Genomic DNA, 22,831 nt, shown 5'->3' with positions numbered 1-22,831 from the left:
GTCCTTGAACCTGCGAAAATATATTTTATGGAGAATACTTTTTAAAGTGAAACTTCTAGTTCAACAGCGTGCACATTTTAAATTTTGATAGATTATGCCAAATTGTACTTCAGTGGGATTTTAAAATTTTGGTCTATTGTTCATGTTTTCACAGGGAACCTAGGAGAGCAGCATATTTCTCATCCCTAGTAGTATTTATAAATAACCCTTTAAGAAAATGAACAGGGCCGGGCGCGGTGGCTCAAGCCTGTAATCCCAGCACTTTGGGAGGCCGAGGCGGGCGGATCACAAGGTCAGGAGATCGAGACCACAGTGAAACCCCGTCTCTACTAAAAATAAAAAAAATTAGCCGGGCGCGGTGGCGGGCGCCTGTAGTCCTAGCTACTCAGGAGGCTGAGGCAGGAGAATGGCGTGAACCCAGGAGGCGGAGCTTGCAGTGAGCCGAGATCACGCCACTGCACTCCAGCCTGGGCAACAGCGTGAGACTCCGTCTCAAAAAAAAAAAAAAAGAAAATGAACAGGATCTTTAGAAATGTTGAAGTACAGTATTAAAAATATTTGACTCGTTGATGAGCATAACCCCATTACATCAGGTTGGACTAGTAATTTTGAGATTTACATCAGAATTTCACATATAATTATTTAAATAGCTAATAGGTGGTATATTAAATTTTCTGGTTCAACTTATAAATATCGTAGCACATCTGTGTCAGCCTAGTCAACCGTAGTTAATTTGAAGTAAGCTACTGTGTTGCTATTAAAGAATTTTTTGCTTTTATCCACCGGGCGCGGTGGCTCACGCCTGTAATCCCAGCACTTCGGGAGGCCGAGGCAGGTGGATCACGAGGTCAGGAGATCGAGACCATCCTGGCAAACATGGTGAAACCCTGTCTCTATTAAAAAAAAAATACAAAAAACTAGCCGGGCGAGGTGGCGGGTGCCTGTAGTCCCAGCTACTTGGGAGGCTGAGGCAGGAGAACGGCGTGAAACCAGGAGGCGGAGCTTGCAGTGAGCCTAGGTCGTGCCACTGCACTCCAGCCTGGGTGACAGAGCGAGACTCCGTCTCAAAAAAAAAAAAAAAAAAAATTTGTTTTTGCTTTCATTTGTCTTAAGAATATTTGGTGTTCCTTTGGAGACTCAGTTCGTAAAGAGCTATTATGATTTTTCTAGTCTATGAGGAGAGAGAGAGTGCTGTCTGCCGTTGCATGTTATGCTTGTAGCTATTTGGGGGAAGAGTGAGAATTAAAGGCTAACATACAATCATTGTGGGTAGAAGTATTCTTATTTTTAGACCTCTGAGTATAATGGATTTCTGTGGGGTGAGGTGAGACTGGGGCTGTTTTTCTCTCACAGTATGTGTATAACCATTAAGATCAGTGCTTTTCTTTTCTTTTTTTTGTTTTGTTTTTTTTTCAGTACACAGTTTCACTCTGTCACCCAGGCTGGAGTGCAGTGGCGCGATCTCGGCTCACTGCAACCTCCACATCCTGGGTTCAAGTGATTCTCCTGCCTCAGCCTCCTGAGTAGCTTGGGTTACAGGTAAGTGCCACCACGCCTAGCTACTTTTTGTATTTTTAGTAGAGACGGGGTTTCACCATGTTGGCCTGCTGATCTCAAACTCCTGACCTCAGGTGATCCACTCACCTTGGCCTCCCAAAGTGCTGGGATTATAGGCGTGAGCCACTGTGCCTGTCCTGAATATTCTTTGTGTTTTTTTCTGACAGGCTTTGTGATGTGAATAGTAGTGAATTGATAGTGAAACTGTATTGTTAATAAACTCATAATTTAAGATAAGGCAGATTACTGGTAATATTCTTCTCAGAATTAGATTTTAGGAAATTTCTCTAAATGTAAATCCTGGAAAGCTTGCAGAGATTTAAATGCTGTTCTGGTATTTTTTTTTTTTTTTGAGATGGTGTCTTGCTCTGTCACCAAGGCTGGAGTGCAGTGACACAATATTGGCTCAGTGCAACCTCCACCTCTCGGGTTCAAATGATTCTCATGCCTCAGCCTCCCAAGTAGCTGGGACTAGAGGCGCGCGCTACCATGCCCTGCTAATTTTTGTATTTTTCATAGAGATGGAGTTTTGCCATATTGGCCGGGCTGGCCTCGAACTCCTGGTCTCAGGTGATCTGCCCGCCTCAGCCTCCCAAAGTGCTAGGGTTACAAGAGTGAGCCACCACGCCCAGCCATATGGTATTTTTTTTTTTTTTTTTTTTTTTTTTTTTTTTTGAGACGGAGTCTCGCTCTGTCGCCCAGGCTGGAGTGCAGTGGCGCGATCTCGGCTCACTGCAAGCTCCGCCTCCCGGGTTCACGCCATTCTCCTGCCTCAGCCTCCCGAGTAGCTGGGACTACAGGCGCCCACAACCGCGCCCGGCTAATTTTTTGTATTTTTAGTAGAGACGGGGTTTCACCGTGGTCTCAATCTCCTGACCTTGTGATCCGCCCGCCTCGGCCTCCCAAAGTGCTGGGATTACAGGCGTGAGCCACCGCGCCCGGCCCATATGGTATTTTTTAAAAACTCAAAATATAGGGTACAAAATTCATCTTAAGTGCTTGGTACATCTTTAGCTTGGTAGGTCTCTGACATAGAGTTTTAATAGAGTTTTTTTAGTATTGAGAACCCATTTGTCCCCACAGACATGATATTTTCTGCATGTGATTGCTCTGTGTGTGTGTTCATTTTTAATTTCTGTCTTAGACGAGAGGCATTAGTCCGTTGAGCTTATGCCATCTTCTTGGAATTAAGATTTCGCTACAGAAGTTTGCATTTTTACTAATGCAGGAAGAACAGTTTTTTAAAAAATTGAAATCTTGCCCATTTAGTTAATTATTTTCAGGGGATAGATGACAAAAATAAATAGCAAGACATGTACAGAAGGAGGTTGTCGGTTCATGGAATTAGTTTTATTTATTTGTTTGTTTGTATTCAGAGTCTCACTCTGTTGCCCAGGCTGGAGTGCAGTGGCGTGGTCTCAGCTCACGGCAGCTTCCACCTCCCGGGTCCAGGCGATTCTCCAAGTGACTCTCCTCCCTCAGCCTGTGGAGTTGCTGGGAGTACAGGTGGCGCCACCACGCCCGGCTAATTTTTGTGTTTTTAGTAGAGACAGGGTTTCACCGTGTTAGCCAGGCTGGTCTCGAACTCCTGACGTCAAGTGATCTGCCCGCCTCGGCCTCCCAAAGTGCTGGGGTTACAGGCGTGAGCTACCACACCTGGCCTAATTCATGAAATTGGGATACTGTTTAAAGATAGAGAAAGTTTTAACTTGAGGAAAATGTTAAAAAATGCAATCATTATATTTATTTTAGATTACATCTAATTGCAAGTTCCGTAAACTACATTCAAGATTATTACTACTTTTTAAATGTATGTGAACTATCTAATGATTTTTACGTGGATTTAGATTAATTGTGGCATTGGCAAACACTTATTGCTTGATTTGTGTTAGACACTGTGCTAGGTTTTGGAGATGAAGTAAGACACTACTTTTAAGGAAGTGATTAAAATAATAATTACATTATTTTAAAAGCCCCTGGTTACCTCAGAGGACCACCTAAATTAGACTGAGGGTCATGAAGGTTTGTGTAGGATTGTGACTGTTGAACTTAGTTTGGAAAAATGATCAGTAGTTAGCCAGTTAATGGGACAAAAGAAGATCATGGAAACCAGAGACAGCTTGGTATTTCAGGGAATTGCATAGACCTGATTATGGTTGTCACATGGAGAAGGAGAGTGGATAAGGAGTAGCTTCAGAGAGATAGGCAGGGCCAAGTGATAAAAAGTCTCATATGCACTACCAAGGAATTCAGATTAAAAAAAAATATTTTTTGAGACAAGGTCTGGCTCTGTCTCCCAGGCTGGAGTGCAGTGGCGTGATCTCTGCTCACTGCAACCTCCGCCTGTTGGGCTGAAGTTATCCTCCCACCTCAGCCTCCCAAGTAGTTGGGATTACAGGTGTGTGCCACCTGGCCTGGCTAATTTTTTGTATTTTTAGTAGAAACGGGATTTCGCCATGTTGCTCAGGCCAGTCTTGAACTCCTGAGCTCAAGAGATCCTCCTGCCTCGGGTTCCCAAAGTGCTGGGGTTATAGGTATGAGCCACCGTGCCCAGCCAAGACATTTTTAAAATGTGGGAATACACAAGCACACGTTCCATTAGCTGTCAGTGGGATCTTGTCACACGTCATGTAGCTCTGGAAAACACTTATGCACTCGTGAGAGAATCACAATGAAAAAGGCCAATAACGTCATCCTGTTATGAAAATAGCTTTGCCCTCATGGACCTCCTGCAAGGGTCATAAGCACCCCTGGAATCCCTTACCCATTTGGAGAATCATCATATTAGAAGATCGTTATGGCACTGGTGTTGAGAATTGTTTAGAACTTATAAAAAGAATCACATTTAGTTTTGCTTTTTTGAGACAGGGTCTTGCCATGTCATCCACGGCATAGTGCAGTGGCACTATCATGACTCACTATAGCCGTGAACTCTTGGTTTCAAGGAATCTTCCTGCCTCAGCTTCCTAAGTAGCTGGGACTACAGGCATGAGCCACTGTGCTGGGCTATTTTTTTTTTTTTTTAATTTTTTTGCAGAGATGGGATCTTGCTGTGTTGTCCAGGCTGGTCTTGAATTCCTAGATTCAAGCAATTCTCCTGCCTTAGTCTCCCAAAGTGTTAGGATTATAGGCATGGGCCACTGTGTCTGGCCAAAAAGGACATTTTATATTGTGATCCAATATGCACACCTTAAATATTGCAGAAAACAAGACTGTATTATCTCTTGCTGCATTACAAGTTACTTCAAAACTTACTGGACTTAAAGAACAAACATCTGGCTGGGCACAGTGGCTCATGCTTGTAACCCCAGCACTTTGAGAGACCAAGGCAGGTGGATCACCTGATATCAGGAGTTTGAGACCAGCCTGGCCAGTATGGCGAAACTCCATCTCTACTAAAAATACAGAAATTAGCAGGGCCTGGCGGCACATTCCTGTAATCCCAGGTACTTGGGAGGCTGAGGCAGGAGAATCGCTTGAACCTGGGAGACAGAGGTTGCAGTGAGCCGAGATTGTGCTACTGCACTGCAGCTTGGGCAACAGAGTGAGACTCCGTCTCAACAAAACAAAAAGAAACAAACATCTCAGATTTTATGAAGAGTGTGTATTGGGTGATTCTGACTCAGGGTCTCTAGTGAGGTTGCAGTCAAGATGTTTACACTCATGTCAATTCTTGACTGAGATTGGAGGGTCTTTGAAGCTATCTCACATGGCTGTTGGCAGGAAGCCTCAGTTCCTGAATATGCGACTCTCTTCACAGGGTAGTTTGAAGTTTGAGTATCCTCATGACATGGCAGCTGGATTCCTGAGAGAGAGCGGTTTGAGAGAGTGACCAAGACAGAAGCTCCAGTGTCTTTTAAGAGTTAGTCATGAAAGTACGTCATTGGAAGCAGGTCACTAAGTTCAGTCTACACTCAAGGAGAGGAAATTTACTCTCCCTCTTAAAAGGAGGAGCATTAAATAATTTATGGACATACTTTAAAAGTACCACGAATAATTGTCAGGAGAATGAATCTCCCATGAGCTTCCTATTTCTTTTTTTTGAGTTGGAGTCCTGCTCTTTCGCCCAGGCAGGAGTACAGTGGCGCAGTCTGGGCTCACTGCAACCTCCACCTCCCGGGTTCAAGCGATTGTCCTGCCTCAGCCTCCCAAGTAGCTGGGATTACAGGCGTGTGCCACCATGCCCGGCTAATTTTTGTATTTTTAGTATAGACGGGGTTTCACCATGTTGGCCAGGCTGGTCTCAAACTCCTGATCTCAAGTGACCCGCCTGCCTCAGCCTCCCAAAGTGCTAGGATTACAGGCATGGGCCACCGCGCCCAGCCGAGACTCTTATTTCATATACACCCTGCTGAGTGTGCTAGGAATGCAAGCAGGGCCTCGACTGTTCCTAACCCAGGCCATTTTTCAGGACTGTGTTTGCAGCAGGCCACTTTGCGGGAGGAGGTGATGTCTTTCATCGGGACAAAGAGCAGGCCTACTTACTACTTACTGTAAAAGTGGTGGATTCTGGCCGGACACGGTGGCTCATGCCTGTAATCCCAGCATTTTGGGAAGCCGAGGCGGGTGGGTCACGAGGTCAGGAGTTCGAGACCATCCTGACTCACACGGTGAAACCCCGTCTCTACTAAAAAATACAAAAAAATTAGCCGGGCGCGGTGTCGGGCGCCTGTAGTCCCAGCTACTTGGGAGTCTGAGGCAGGAGAATGGCGGGCACCCGGAGGCGGAGCTTGCAGTGAGCCGAGATTGCGCCACTGCACTCCAGCCTGGGCAACAGAGCGAAACTCTGTCTCAATAAAAACCCAAAAACAAAACAAAACAAAACAAAAAAACGGTGGATTCCCTAAGCCCAATGTTCCTTAGCCGTGATGCAAACCCGCTGCATGTCACCTTCTGGAACTTGGGGGTAACAGGGAGACAGTGCAAACATGCTCATGCTTGCTGTGCTGTGAGTTCTTTTTAAAGTTCTTTGTGTTTGACCCAGGAGGCTCATGTGTTCTGTCAGTATCCATGAAATGGTCATAGGCCAACGTATTAACCTGTAAGTAGGGTTAAATAAAACCCTAGTTCCTTCACAGTTCTCAACAATGCTTATGTTTACTTTAGTGTGATGCACTGTGAAAATAAGCTATACGTTTTATTTTCAGTTCTATTTATCTGTTTATTTTAGAGAGCCTATCTCTATTCTCCTAGAGATAGGATCTTGCTGTGTTGTCCAGGCTGGTCTTGAATTCCTTGACTCAAACAATCCTACTGCCTTGGTCTCCCAAAGTGCTAGGATTACAGGCACGGGCTGCTGTGCCTGGCCAAGAAGTACCTTTTATATTGTGATCCAGTATGCACATGTGCATGCATATGCACTCCTGAAACATTGCAGAAAATAGCACAACACTACTATCTCTTGTTGCGTTACAGTTACTTCAGAACTTACTGAATTTGAAAAACAAACATCTCAGATTTCATGAAGAGTGTGTCTGGTGATTCTGGCTTAGGGTATCTAGTGATTTTATTTCATTTAAAACAAACAAGAAAACAAGCTTGGTTGCAGTTTATCAAGCTGATTTCACAACCTACTATTGGGTCATAATTCTAAGTTTGAAAAACAGTGATTAGGGGACTGATACGGTTTGGCTGCGTCCCCTACAAAATCTCATCTTGTAGTTTCAATAATCCCTACATGTTGTGGAGGGACCTGGTGGCAACTGAATCATGGAGTCGGTTACTCTGTGCTGTTCTGATAGTGAGTGCCCACGAGATCGATTTTTTATTTTCTTTTTTGAGACAAGAGTCTTGCTCTGTCACCCAGGCCTGAGTGCAGTGGCATAATCTTGGCTCACTGAAACCTTTGCCTCCTGGGTTCAATTGAGCATGTCTGGGTAATATTTGTATTTTCAGTAGAGACAGGGTTTCACCATGTTGGCCAGGCTGGTCTTGAACTCCTGATCTCAAGTGATCCACCGACCTTGGCCTCCCAAAGTATTGGGATTACAGACGTGAGCCACCGCGCCCAGCCTAGATCTGATGGTTTTATAAGGGTCTCTGCCCCCTTTGCTGGGCACTTCTTCCTGCTGCCATGTGAAGGAGGATGTGTTTGCTTCCCCTTCTGCCATGATTGTAAGCTTCCTAAGGCCTCCCCAGCCCTGCAGAGCTGTGAGTCAATTAAACCTCTTTCTTTTGTAAATTACCCAGTCTTGTGGGCAGTTCTACATGGAGCTTGAGGATGGACTAATACAGGACTCCGAGGCTAGAGGCAGGCAGTCAGGTTAGAAAGTTGTTTTAATTCAGGTAGGAGAGGATGGCGTAAACCAAGGTACTAATTGTGGGAATGGAGGAAGAGGGTCAGTTTAAGAGGTATCTGGAAATCAAAGAAACAGGAATTGTATTTTTTTGATAATATGTATATATATGGCATATGAAAATTTCGGAAGGACACTCAGGCTCTGGCTTGAGCAGCTGATGTTATTCATTTGAATAGATGTTGTCCACTGCCCTGTTCTTTTTTTTATTTTATTTTTTTTCCCTGCAGCAGCAGATTTGGTTATGGAGCGGGGAGACCTTGGTGTGGAATTCAGTTTGGGGGCAGGTGTGTTTGAGGTGCATGTGAGGAGTATAAGTGAAGATGTCCAGAAGTGGAATACATAGTTCTGATTCTCAAAGGAGAAGTAAAAAAGTACTGGAGAAGTAGTAAATTTGGAGTCTTTGTTGTACATATGTTATTTTAAGCTGGTGGAGGCAGCGAGAAAGGATTTCTTAAGGATGATATTGTAGTGTGAGAATAACATAGGGATAAAGATCAGAAACATTTAAGGGAGGAACAAACAAAGGAGGAGGAGGGTTAGAAGAAAAGAGCATATGATATAAAAACGAGAGGAGAGTGTCAAAAAATTGGGAGTGCTTAAGAAACAGGGTATATTTATAGACGAAGTTAAAAAGGCATTAGAGAGGAAAAGCGATCATTAACTAAGGTTTCTCTGGAGAAGCCAGAGGGAATAGGGACTAAAGTACCCTGTGGAAGGATTATCTGTAGCCCACTTCCAGCAGAATAGAGGAAGTTAAGGATGGTTGTTGCTGTAAATGAACATGTGGTGAGAGGAAGTTGAGATAGTTCTTGTTTGATTTCTCTGTTTCTCTCTAATGTAGGAGGTGAGATACATAAATTCGGTAGGGCTGTCATAAGAAAGGGCTGTCATCAGCTGGGCGCAGTGGCTCACGCCTGTAATCCCAGTACTTTGGGAGGCTGAGGCAGGTGAATCCCTCGGGCCTAGGAGTTTGAGACCAGCCTGGGCAACATGGTGAAACCCCACCTCTACCAAAAATACAAAAATTAGCTGGGTGTGCTGGTGCTTGCCTGTAGTCTCAGCTTGTAGTCTCAGCTACTCGGGTGGCTGAGGTGGGAGAAGTGTTTGAGCCTGGGAGGTTGAGGCCATGGGGAGCTGTGATCCTACCACTGCACTCCAGCCTGGGTGACAGAGGAGACCCTGTCTCAGCAAACAAAAACACAAAACATCTCCCACTCCTCCACCCCCACACACAAGACCACTGATGATGTGGCTTAACAACAATTTCTTTTTTTTTTTGTTCCAAGACAGTCTCGCTCTGTCGCCCAGGTTGGAGTGCAGTGGCGCCATCTCTGTTCACTGCAACCTCCGCCTCCCGGGTCCAAGTGATTCTCCTGCCTCAGCCTCCGGAGTAGCTAGAACTACCGGCATGTGCCACCATGCCCAGCTAATTTTTGCATTTTTAGTAGAGACAGGGTTTCACCATGCTGGCCAGGCTGGTCTTGAACTTCTGACCTCAGGTGATCCACCCATTGTGGCCTCCCAAAGTGTTGGGATTGCAGGCATGAGCCATCGTGCCTGGCACAAGAATTTATTTTCTCATAATTCTGGAAGCTAGAATTCTGAGACAAAGGTGTCGGCCTGGTTGGTTTCTTCTGGAGGCCGATCTCTCTGGGTTGTACATGGCCGTTTTCTGGTGTCTTCACATGGTCTTTCCTCTGTGCTTGCCTGTGTCCTAATCTGTTTTTATAGGGATACTAGTTATATTGGATTAGAGCCCACCCCAGTACCCTCCCTGAGCCTTGATTCTTTAAGGACCCTATCTAAAATATGGCCACATCCTGAGGTATGGGGGTTAAGACTTCAATTTAGGAATTTTGGATTAGGGGACACAATTCATTAAAATGACGAAGTCATTTGCTGAAAGTGAGAGGCCGAAGGCCGAGATTTGAAATAACCCACCATAACAAATATTGCATAGGAAGCTAACTAAGAGACTTGTGGGGCTCTGGGAGAGAAACATGGGCCCAGCTGAGGTAGGAAATCAAACTGAACAGCTGCATGATTTTCTCTAGCAGCATCTGGGACTCTAGGTATATAAATCAATCACTAATGGTGTTTCTCTTGACTTAATTTAGAGAAAGAGTTTAAAATATGTGCATTTTTCCCCAAACTTTTGTGGTATATTTTATATACAGTCATTGCACATATTTAAAGTATACAGTTTGATCAGTTTTTTTTTTTTTTGTTTTGAGACGGAGTCTCGCTCTGCCGCCCAGGCTGGAGTGCAGTGGCCGGATCTCAGCTCACTGCAAGCTCCGCCTCCCGGGTTTACGCCATTCTCCTGCCTCAGCCTCCCGAGTAGCTGGGACTACAGGCGCCGCCACCTCGCCCGGCTAGTTTTTTGTATTTTTAGTAGAGACGGGGTTTCACGGTGTTAGCCAGCATGGTCTCGATCTCCTGACCTCGTGATCCGCCCGTCTCGGCCTCCCAAAGTGCTGGGATTACAGGCTTGAGCCACCGCGCCCGGCCGCCTGATCAGTTTTAACATAGATATATGCCTGTGAAACCATCATCCCGAACACAATAGAGAACATTTCAGTCACCCCCAAAAGTTTCTCCTGCTCCTTTATGATCCGTGCCTCCCTCTACCCAGTCCCTAGTCGTGTACTTAGTAACTTTGTCATAATAAATCTAGAATTTTACATAAATTGAGTCATACTGTGTGACTTTTTTGGTCATATTTTTGGTCAGATTGTTTAAAGTGCAAGAATTATTATTTTGTGGCTTTATTCCATATTTTTAAAAAGAATTTTTAAAAAACACCGTCTTCCCTGAAGCTCATGAGATTAAAAAGCTATATGAGGGCTTCCCTCAGATATGACTGGTGAATTCCTTCCCTTGTCCTCTAAATGAATATAGTTCTGAAAATAACAGACTCCACTTGGAAATACCATTTTGGATTTGAAAGTGACTGGAGTATTAGAGTGCACCTGCTGGTGTTGAAAACAATGTGGATTTTTGTTACTGGATCTTAGCCTCTTTCATGTGATTTAGTCCCTCCACTACGTGGAAATAGTTCCGGATCTTAGCCTCTTTCGTGTGATTTAGTCCCTCCACTACGTGGAAATAGTTCCGCACAGCGGCGGAGTTGGATTTTTTTTTTTTTTTTTTTTTTTTTTTTGGTGACTGTGGCAGTTTAAAATTCTCGTGGTGTGATTCCTGAAACTCTTGCGTTTCTGAATTATTTTATTGTTTGACTTATTTTGTTCTGCCTACCATCTTTTAAAAAAGACTTTCTCCTACTTAATAGAAAGATATAAGTGATTGTTTAAGTTTTACACCTGGGAAGATCTAAGACGTAACCTAAAGTTTAGAGTGGTAAATTAGTAGGATACGCTACCTTAAAATTGTGAGAACCTTTAATATCCTGCGGACACTTGAGACGTTAACATCAGCAGATGATGGTGGTTAAGCATGATAGTTAACAGCCTGCAGGGACCTGGAATTAGGCTGCCTTAATTCAAATCTGGACCCTACCATTTAATAGCTGTGTGTCTTTAGATAAGCCACTTAAGCCGTCTAAGCCTCAACTTTCTTTATCTGTCAAATGGAAATAATGACAGGACCCATCTTATTCACACAAAATACTAAATTATACATGAATATTGGGTATTTAATATAAATATTAAATTTTATAAAACTCATAGTACAGTGCCTGGCATATGAAACACACACTCACTAAATGTTAGCTTTTGTTATCATTGAAAGGATTCCAGATAATTAATGGCTCCCTTATTTTATGTAATATTCAAATTACTTAAAAAAAGAAAAAACTTTGTATCCCTCTTCGATCTTGAAATAGAATTCATCTGCAGTAGTGATTTGTAGATTACTACCTGTCACCCATTTTACAGTCCAGATTACTCATGAAAAGGAATTTTTACTTCATGAGCTAGCTTAGTCCTGGAAAGCAGTTTCGTAACATTACTAACAAAATATTGCCATTTCTGAACTCAGTGTGCCGTAGCAATTTCTGAGATGGAGGGAGATTGGAGTCTTTCCTTAAAGGGTCAGGTTCTGTGTATTTCTTGTCTTGTTTGTTGTTAGCGCTGGGCTTTGTTCACTGGTTCAGTAATACGGAGATGAGACCGCCTGTGTGTTCACATTTTTGAGGATTTTTAACCTGTTTCAATTTGACCAGAATAGATACTGTCTTTACAATCTTATTTTTGACAATATGATTTACTTGGGTACTATTTTCAATGAAGAAACACTTATAAGAATCGATTTGCATAACAATGGATTTTTGGAAAATATTGTTTAATATGCTGAAGCCTGTTGTTACTTGACCTAAGCCAATTCTTTGAAATGATGCCAAGAAATCAGAGAGAGCTAGTTTAGATCTGTATTGTCTTTGAAAGAAGTGTATAAAGTTGATAGCTATAGTATAGTGGGTTCTGCATCCACAGAACAAAGCAACTGTGGACCAAAAATATTTGGGAAGGAATTTTAAAATCACCTTGAAAAAAAAAATAGGGAGGAAAAAAAAACTTGGGAAAAATAATACAACATGGAAAAATAATAAAAATAAACACAGTTAAGTATAACCACGATTTACATAGCATCTACATTGTACGAAGTATTATAAGGAATTTAGAGATGATTCAAAGTGTACTGGAGGATGTCCATAGGTTTTAGGCAATTACTGTGTCAGTTTGAATCAGGGACTTGAGCAGCTTAGGATTTTTGCTGTCTGGGAGGGTCGTGGATATCTGGATATGTTCTGCTGGAGCCAGTCCCCAGCAGATACCAAGGGACAACTGCCTGTGGTTTTAAAATTTGTTTTAATTATACTTGTAGAGTATGAACATGTTTTCTTTTTTGGAAAAAAATTTCAGGTGCTTTATGGTCGTTTGAGTATAAAGCTTTATAAGTTGAGTTAAAGCCTTCACAAACATTTTTCCCCTTTACAACACAAGTTGCCTTCCCTGTAATTATTGCTGTTTCAAAATTGGCATTTCCCATGTAGGAATTCTTTACATACTCTGTTTACAGATCATTATACTATGTTGTCTGTATTTTTTACCTAGCTTTTGGTTTATCTTTTAATTTTATTTACAGCATTTTTGGGTATAATGCTTTGTCATTTTGACATAATTAAGTGTATTGGTTGTTTTTCTTTATGGTTTTTGCTTCTGGTTTTTTATTTAAGAAGCCTTTTCCGGCCGGGCGTGGTGGCTCAAGCCTGTAATCCGAGCACTTTGGGAGGCCGAGACGGGTGGATCACGAGGTCAGGAGATCGAGACCATCCTGGCGAACATGGTGAAACCCCGTCTCTACTAAAAAAAAAAATACAAAAAAACTAGCCGGGCGAGGTGGCGGCGCCTGTAGTCCCAGCTACTCGGGAGGCTGAGGCAGGAGAATGGTGTGAACCCGGGAGGCGGAGCTTGCAGTGAGCTGAGATCCGGCCACTGCACTCCAGCCCGGGAGACAGAGCGAGACTCCGTCTCAAAAAAAAAACAAAACAAAACAAAAAAGAAGCCTTTTCCTAACTCAAGTTCACAAGGATATTCTTCAAAATTTTCTTCTAGTACTTTTAATGGTTTAAAAAATTTATATCTTTAACGTATATGGAATTTATTTTGGTGTACTATGTGAAGACGAGTATACTTAATTGTTCTCGAAGAGCAACAAGTATTTAAGCCTCATTTATTGAGTGATTTTTCATTTCCTCACTGTATTAGTCTGTTCTCATGCTGCTAATACAGACATACCCAAGACTAGGTAATTTTAAAAGGAAAAATTTTTTTTTTTTTTAAATTTAGACGGAGTCTCGCTCTTGTCACCCAGGCTGGAGTGCAGTGGCACGATCTTGGCTCACTGCAGTGTCCGCCACCTGGGTTCAAGCTTCTCATGCCTCAGCCTCCTGAGTAGCTGGAATTTCAGGCACCTGCCACCATGCTTGGTTAATTTTTGTGCTTTTAGTGAGATGGGGTTTCGCCATGTTGATCGGGTTGGTCTCGAACTCCTGACGTCAGGTGATATACCCTCCTTGGCCTCCCAAAGTGCTGAGATTACAGATGTGAGCCACCGCACCCTGCCAGGAAAGAGGTTTAATGGACTCTCAGTTCCATATGGCTGGGGAGACCTCACAATCATGGCAGAAGGCGAATGAGGAGCAAAATTATGTCTTACATGGCGACAGGCAAGAGAACTTGTACAGGGGAACTCCCATTTATAAAACTATCAGATCCCATGAGACTTACTACCGCAAGAACAGTAGGGGGAAACCGCTCCCATGATTCAGTTAAGTACACCTCGCCCCACCCTTGACACAGGAAGATTATTACAATTCAAGGTGAGATTTGGGTGGGGACACAGCCAAACTATATCACTCAGTGTTTTGAAATATTACTTTTAACATATATTAAATTTCCGTATATAATTTAGACCCTGTTTTTGGGCTAGTACTATACAGTTTTCATTACTATAGTTTTACAAGGCTACAATACTTTATGAGAAACCTTGCAGGTCAGATGTGATTTTGTAGTCAGGAATTTTTTCCAGTAATACTTGGTGGGCATTATGTAGTATCCAGTAATCACGCACATTGTTTTCTTAATGAAATGTATGAAGTCACACTATGTGGGATACATATAAACAGTAAGTAAGCTCGGGTCAGGTCCAGTTTTGCTGCTAGATGAGTTAAAAGGAAAAACTTATTTTCAGAGCTTTTTTGATTTTTGCAGTACAAATAAAGAATTACGGATTTGTAATTTATCTTGCTGTTGAGGGCTGTTTTCCTTCTTTGTTCATCTGTTTTAAATTGTTTGGTTACTCTTGTATCTTTACTCTCCATTTGAATTTTAGAGTCAGTTTGTCGAGTTACTTGAAAAATCCTTCAACACCTGTGAAAGCAAGGGATCTACAGCTGGTTAGCAAAATCCTGTAGAGATTTTTCGTTGGGATTGTGCTAACTAGTCGGGGAAGAACTGAATCTTAACAGTGTTTGTCTTCTCGTCCATGAACACAGTTAACTTTTCTTTTGTTTAGATGTTCTTTTATGTCTTTCAGTAAGGTTTTAGTTTTTTGCCCCAAAATGCTTGTACATTTTTGTTGATTTATATCAAAGTGCTTTTATGGTTTTGCTGCTATTGTGAATAGGATTTAAAATTTCTTTTAAATTAAAAACTGCATTTTCTAGTTGTTACTGTTGATTTATACATGAAAATATTGAAATTATATTGATATTGAGTCTGACCAGTTTGTTGAGTTCTGTTATTCTAATAACTTATCAGTTGATTATCTTGGGTTTTCAGTTAGAAAATCATATATTCAGACATTGATTTTAATCTTTTCCTTGTCAGTCTTTATACTTCTTGTTTTTTTTTCTTTTTCTTTTTTGTAGAGACAGGGTCTTGCTATGTATCCCAGGTTGGTCTTGAACTCCTGGCCTCAAGCGATCTTCCTACCTTGGCCTCCCAAAGTGCTGGGATTATAGGCATGAGCCATTGCACCTGGCACTTTTTGTTTGTTTGTTTTCCAGTTGCATGGTATGTTTTCAGCATTCAGTTTTGAGACATCTAAAATATCTCTAAAATATTGTTTACTATGAAGTACATTATGCTGTAATCACATTCTGAATGCCTGAGTAAATACATGGTAGAAGGGCTAGATCTTCTTTAAGTGGGGGTAATGGAACGTTTCTGAGAAGGGAAATATTTATTATTGGAGGATTTAATGTGTGATCTTTTCGTTACAGATATGATGTAAGATACTTCTTCAAGATTGGACAGCTGGGGACCTTCTTCTAATTAACCTTAAACCGACTTACAGCCATAGAGACACCTCACAAAGTTCCCATTTTTCGTTGTTGTTGATTTTTTGCTTTACACCTTTTCTGACCTTGCAACCATGTATGGAAGTGCCCGCTCTGTTGGGAAGGTGGAACCGAGCAACCAGAGCCCTGGGCGTTCACCCAGGCTTCCACGTTCCCCTCGCTTGGGTCATCGTCGGACCAATAGTACAGGAGGGAGTTCGGGAAGCAGTGTTGGAGGTGGCAGTGGGAAAACCCTTTCAATGGAAAATATACAATCTTTAAATGCTGCCTATGCCACTTCTGGCCCTATGTATCTAAGTGACCATGAAAATGTGGGTTCAGAAACACCTAAAAGCACCATGACACTTGGCCGTTCTGGGGGACGTCTGCCTTACGGTGTTCGGATGACTGCTATGGGCAGTAGCCCCAACATAGCTAGCAGTGGGGTTGCCAGTGACACCATAGCGTTTGGAGAGCATCACCTCCCTCCTGTGAGTATGGCATCCACTGTGCCTCACTCCCTTCGTCAGGCGAGAGATAACACAATCATGGATCTGCAGACACAGCTGAAGGAAGTATTAAGGGAAAATGATCTCTTGCGGAAGGATGTGGAAGTAAAGGAGAGCAAATTGAGTTCTTCAATGAATAGCATCAAGACCTTCTGGAGCCCAGAGCTGAAGAAAGAACGAGCCCTGAGAAAAGACGAAGCTTCCAAAATCACCATTTGGAAGGAACAGTACAGAGTTGTACAGGAGGAGAACCAGGTAAGTTCTACGTGTGTGTTTAACTGTATTGGCTGAATTCATGTATGTAAATGAAATAGCCTTTTTTTTCCCTTTTCCTAGATTTTTCCCTTCGTAGTGTATGTATCTTCCTTTTTCCTATTTATTTTACTATTTTGTGTCCTCCATTTCTCAGCCCTTTCCAAATTTGGTCCTGTGCCCTGTTTTTTTCTAGTTGCCCATGTCTGCTTGCTTCCATTCTTGCTTGGTTCTTTTCTCTGGTTTCTGTTTCTCTTCGTGTCTTTCCTTTCAGCATATGTGAATTTTTTTTTTTTTTTTAATTCTTCTGAGGTTATAATTTTGCCACACACTGTAATATCTTTTACCAAATGTATTTAGACTAGGTAACTTAAGTGTAAGGTATACCATTAAGATTTGTCATGATGTCAAAAAGTCATTCTTAAAAACAAAACAAAATGACTATCACAAGATAAATCAGTGTTGTCAGCTGAGAACAGAAATTACTTTTAAAGAGTTAATATTGGCCGGGTGTGGTGGCTCACACCTGTAATTCCAGCACTTGGGAGGCCGAGGTGGGCAGATCATTGAGGTCAGGAGTTTGAGACCAGCCTGGCAACATGGTGAAACCCCGACTCTACTAAAAATACAAAAATTAGCCAGGTGTGATGGTGTGTACCTGTAATCCCAGCTTCTAAGGAGGCTGAGGCAGGAGAATCACCTGAACTTGGGAGGCGGAGGTTGCAGTGAGCTGAGATCCTGCCACTGCACTCCAGTCTGGGGTGACACTGTGAGACTCTGTCTCAAAAAAAAAAGAGTTAATGTTGATGATGTGTTTATTAAGTATGAACAATAACTATTCATTTTGTTGCCATTCATGAAAGTTTAACTTCAGGATGCTTTTGTAGCTTTTTGTTCTTTAATTCTTTACATTTAAGGTAGAGGAAAGGCGACCTGGTGTGATTGTTTGCTTGTAGAAAATAAGTGAGATGATTGGGCTTTATTATCATGGGGCTTTGCAGTTTGAGAGCTAAGTGCCGTCACATTAGCTGCAGGAAATACTCACTTATTTTTCTGTGCTCCTCCAGGTTACAGTTGATGTGTTTGGTGATAGCCATGTCACATTCAGTGAGGAAGCTGATGACTCCAAAGATGTGAACAAATCGTATTCAGGCTCTACCAGTTAAAATGTTAAACATACTTTTTTGTTTTTGTTTTTTTTTGAGACAGAGTCTTGCTCTGTCTCCCAGGCTGGAATGCAGTGACGCAGTCTTGGCTCACCGCAACCTCCACCTCCCAGGTTCGAGTGATTCTCCTGTCTCAGACTCCTGAGTAGCTGGGATTACAGGTGCCTGCTCCCATGCCCGGCTAATTTTTGTATTTTTATTAGAGACGGGGTTTCACTGTGTTGGCCAGGCTGATCTCAAACTCTTGACCTCAGGTGATCCACCTGCCTCGGCCTCCCGAAGTGCTGGGATTATAGGTGTGAGCCACCATGCCCGGCCCATACTTTTTGTTTAAAAGACTTTTAGAATTTTTCTCTCTTTACTTTTTTCCCCCCTATGGTGCAAGTTGTGTGTACTTTTAGAAGTTTTCTTAAACTTGCAAGCTTGAATTTTTTTCCTTCTTAAAAAAGCTGTCTTATACTCTTAAAAGGAGAATATTTAATTAACTACCTCATTGTTGGTATTACACTTTATTTTTGGATTAGGTTACTCAAAATTATAAAGAAAGCAATTGATATCAATTTCTGCATTCTTCTTAAATGATACCAAGAAGTAAAGAAGCAATCAGAAATTGTCTGTGTCTCTGATGAAGGAGTCGTCTGCCACACAAAGCTGTTTAGGTCCCTGATGGACCTAATGTGTGACTATGGTCCCATAAGGTTACAATATAGTATTACCAGGTGTGGTAGCTCGCACCTGTACTCCCAGCACTTTGTGAGGCTAAGGGGGTGCGGATTGGTTGAGTCCAGGAGTTCGAGACCAGCCTGGGCAAAATGGTGAAACCCTGTCTCTGCAAAAAATAGAAAAAAATTAGCTGGGTTTGGTGGTGGGCGCCTGTACTACTTGGGAAGCTCAGGCAGGAGGATCACCTGAGCCTGGGAGGTCGAGGCCACAGTGAGTCGAGATTGGGCCACTGTACTCCAGCCTGGGTGACAGAGTGAGACCCTGTCTCTAAAAACAAAACAAAGATTATAATACAGTGTTTTCACTGTATCTTTTCTATGTTTAGATGTGTTTAGATACACAAATATTTACCATTGTGTTGCAGTTGCCGACAGTTTTCAGTACAGTAACATGCCGTACAGGTTTGTAGCCTAGAAGCAGTAGGCTATATCCTATGTCCTGGGTGTGTGGTAGGCTGGACCAGATGTGTTTGTATGAGTCCACTTGATGATCTTTGCACAATGATGAAATCGCCTTTCTCAGAACGTATCTCTGTCATTAAGCAACATATGACCGTAAATCTAATCTAAGATTTCTGTCGATTGTCTTACCATTCTTACTAATATGCAGTCCAGATACTCAGATCTACTGTTTTGGCTACTTGAAGCTCTCTAGTTACATTACATTTTGTATGTTAAAGCTCCAGACACATTTTCAGCAATAAAAATAGCTCATTTTTTTTGTTCATAAATATAAAACAGAAAAGCATAGATATGAAAGCAAAATATATTCCAGATCCTCCCATCTACTGACAACTTTGCTATTCCACTGTTAGCATTTTGACATTTCTCTTTACTGAAATGCCTGTATTCATATACACATAACAGATTTACCTGAATGGAATACTGTTGGTATTATGCTGTGACCTTTTTTTAGCTAACAACATTTCTACTGTATATTAAAGGCCTCTAATATGTATCTAAATCATTATTTTTAATGCCTCCTACTATTCTATTGTTATTCTAGTTAATATCACAGGGCTAAAATTCTTCAAATGTACTTGGTATTACAATGCAAATTAAAAACTAAACCTTGAATTCATTTGAATCAGATATCTAAGTAATTAGAAATTATGATTTATTCTTTCTCAGATACGTTATGACTTCAAACTACTTTGCTTTTACTTTTTAATCAGTTATTAAAGTTGTCACTACTCAACATTTGAATATTTTAATATACTTAAATCTCTTTCTTAGAGACTTAGCTTCTTTAAAGAAGAGAAATTGTCCTTTAAAAAATATTCCTTAGGAAGTTCTTTGAGTTTGAGTCATTAAGACTTTAAGAATGTGTAAAGAAAGAAAAAAGCTCAAATAGACCCCACTGATGGAGTCTAAAATTAAGAACAGGGTTTTAAATGCTGGCTCAGAAACATCAACATCAACAGGCATATTTGGTTAAAACAGAGATTGCCAGGCCTTCCTTCATACCAGCTAAGTACAATCCCTGGAGATGGGGTCCGGGAACTTAGGTTTTGAACAAGCTTCTCTGGTGGTTCTGATGAGAAACCACTCTTGGGATCTTTAGAATTTAGTAAATCTAATCTAATTCTATCTTTTTTTTTTTTTTTTTTTTTGAGATGGCGTCTCGCTCTGTAGCCCAGGCTGGAGTGCAGTGATGCGATCTTGGCTCACTGCAACCTCTGCCTCCTGGGTCCCGGTTCAAGCGGTTCTCCGGCCTCAGCCTCCTGAGTAGCTGGGATTATAGGTGCCCCCCAACACACCTGGCTAATTTTTGTATTTTAGTAAAGATGGAGTTTCACCATGTTGGCCAGATGGTCTTAAACTCCTGAACTCATGAGCTGCCCGCCTTAGCCTCCCAAAGTGCTGGGATTAAGGGCGTAAGCCACTGCGCCGGGTGTCAATCTAATTCTTAAACTTGTCTGTTGCCTGTTTGTCAATTTGTGATGCTTCTGTTGTGGCACTTTTGAGCTCAACCATAAAAGAAAGGGGAAGAAACAAGGGACCATTTGCTCAGTGTGTCTCATCCTTTATTCTTCCACTTTACATCTCAGGGATGTGACCTACTCCTGTTCGTAATGATCATTAACTGTAACAGGGACCCTCAGTGGATGGGGCGTGTGTAGGGGAAAAGGGTGTTTAAAATTGTAGATATGTTTTTTTTTTTTTGAGACGGAGTCTCGCTCTGCCGCCCAGGCTGGAGTGCAGTGGCCGGATCTCAGCTCACTGCAAGCTCCGCCTCCCGGGTTTACGCCATTCTCCTGCCTCAGCCTCCCCAGTAGCTGGGACTACAGGCGCCCGCCACCTCGCCCGGCTAGTTTTTTTGTATTTTTTAGTAGAGACGGGGTTTCACCATATTAGCCAGGATGGTCTCGATCTCCCGACCTCGTGATCCGCCCGTCTCGGCCTCCCAAAGTGCTGGGATTACAGGCTTGAGCCACCGCGCCCGGCCTGATATGTTTAGTTAAAAAGAGCTCCAGGTGATTTTGATGTCTCCTCACCTTGTGAATCATTGATGCACCAGATAAATGTTCAAATGATATATGACAGCAGAACAGTGAAGTACAGTTTCTTCAGTTGACATTTTTGAGTTGTCAGTAAAATACTGACTTTAGTTTTTAATTTGCATTGCACTACCAAGTAAATTAGTTGAATTTGTCAGTTGAAGTACAACACCAAGAAAAAATCATTCCTAAATACAAAATAATAGTACATTCTCAGTTGTTTTTTAAATTGTTGTTGTTTTGAGACAGAGTCTCGCTGTGTCACCCAGGCTGGAGTGCATGGCGCAATCTTGGCTTATTGCAACCTCCGTCTGCAGGGGTCAAGTGGTTCTCCTGTCTCAGCCTCTGGAGTAGCTGGGATTACAGGCGTGTGCCATCATGCCCGGCTAATTTTTTTTTGTTGTTTGTTTGTTTGTTTGTTTTTGAGATGGAGTCTTGCTCTGTTGCTCAGGCTGGAGTGCAGTGGTGTGATCTCGGTTCACTGCAAGCTCCGCCTCCCGGGTTAACGCCATTCTCCTGTCTCAGCCATCCCGAGTAACTGGGACTACAGGCGCCTGCCACCACGCCCAGCTGATTTTTTGTATTTTCAGTAGAGACGGAGTTTCACTGTGTTAGTCAGGATGGTCTCAATCTCCTGACCTCGTGATCTGCCCACCTCGGCCTCCCAAAGTGCTAGAATTACAGGTGTGAGCCATCACGCCCAGCCAATTTTTTGTATTTTTAGTAGAGACGGGTTTCACCACGTTGACCAGGCCAGTCTCGAACTCTCGACCTCCCGTAATCAACCTGCCTTGGCCTCCCAAAGTGTTGGGATTACAGGCACGAGCCACCGCACCCGGGCCTTTTTTTTTTTTTTTTTTTTTGAGATGGAGTCTCAGTGTTGCCCAGGCTGGAGTGCAATGGCACAATCTCGGCTTACTGGAACCTCTTCCTCCCGGGTTCAAGCGATTCTTCTGCCTCAGCCTCCCAAGTGGATTACAGGCATGTGCCACCATGCTCGGCTAATTTTTTAATTTTTTTTTTTGAGACAGAGTCTTGCTCTGTCACCAGGCTGGAGTGCAGTGGCGTGATCTCAGTTCACTGCAACCTCTGCCTCCTGGGTTCAAGCGATTCCCCTGCCTCAGCCTCTCAAGTAGCTGGAGTTACAGGCACGTGCCACCATGCCCAGCTAATTTTTTGTATATTAGTAGAGACGGATTTTGCCATGTTGGCCAGGCTGGTCTCAAACTCCTGACCTCAGGTGATCTGCCCTCCTAAGCCTCCCAAAGTGTTGGGATACAGGCATGCGTCACCATGCCCCGCCTAAATTCTGTTTTTATAGTTTGGTATTGAGTTGTAAATATCAGGAGGAAAAAAATGAGTTTGCTTTCTTTAGTTTTGTGGTTAAGTATCAATATAACCTGGGTTTTGGAAACTGTGTCTGTACTCTTAGGGGTTGTATTGGGTTCTTTTTTTTTTTTCTTGGTAAAAATGAGATTGGTAAATTTGGAGTATGTACTGGTGTATACTAGTGCCCAAATATGGGATTCTTTGTGTTAGATTTTCATTCTTTGTCAAAGATAATTATCATAGTATTTATCATAGATAATTATCATAGTATATCGTATTTAGATATACTGTCATAGTATTTAGATAATTATAGTATATCGTATTTGAATATTATGTAATTTCATATGTATTGTTAATAAAAAATCACAGTTTAATTGAAAAGTGGCTGAGACATAATTTTTTATTATAAGAAATATTGTGCGCTGGGTATGGTGGTATATGCCTGTAGTCTCAGCTACTGAGGAGGCTGAGGCAGGAGAATCCCTTGAGTCCAGGAGTTTGAGTCCAGCGTGGGCAACATGGTGAGACCTTGTCTCTTAAAATAAATAAATAAATTTAAAAGAATTAATAAATATTGTGGAAAAATTGCATATGAATAAACATTTCATTTTGAAGGCTCTACTTTTCAAGAATGGATTGACAGTATATGTGTGTATAAGATTATACGTGTGTGTGTGTGTGTGTATCAAATTTAG

General features: G+C 42.2%; 1 protein-coding gene across 9 annotated transcripts in view; it reads left to right on the top strand.

Annotated features, from left to right (window-relative positions):
- Positions 1 to 22,831, top strand: part of LOC105484242 (ELKS/RAB6-interacting/CAST family member 1) — a 541,895-nt gene that overhangs the window by 26,822 nt on the left and 492,242 nt on the right. For 7 of the 9 annotated variants that reach the window (XM_071070649.1, XM_071070651.1, XM_071070652.1 and 4 more), the window contains one exon: positions 15,601 to 16,421. In XM_071070649.1, the coding sequence (XP_070926750.1) occupies positions 15,753 to 16,421 (669 nt within the window). In that variant the 5' untranslated portion in view covers positions 15,601 to 15,752. Of the gene's footprint in view, positions 1 to 1,517; positions 1,540 to 15,600; positions 16,422 to 22,831 lie in introns of those variants that run through there. The other 2 variants (XM_071070650.1, XM_071070655.1) reach the window with 2 other exon arrangements.

This window comes from Macaca nemestrina, chromosome 10 (assembly GCF_043159975.1).
Source record: "Macaca nemestrina isolate mMacNem1 chromosome 10, mMacNem.hap1, whole genome shotgun sequence".
Classification (NCBI taxonomy): Eukaryota; Metazoa; Chordata; class Mammalia; order Primates; family Cercopithecidae; genus Macaca; species Macaca nemestrina.
The sequence above is the reverse complement of the archived record's forward strand: the minus strand, read 5'-3'. Positions and strand labels throughout refer to the sequence as shown.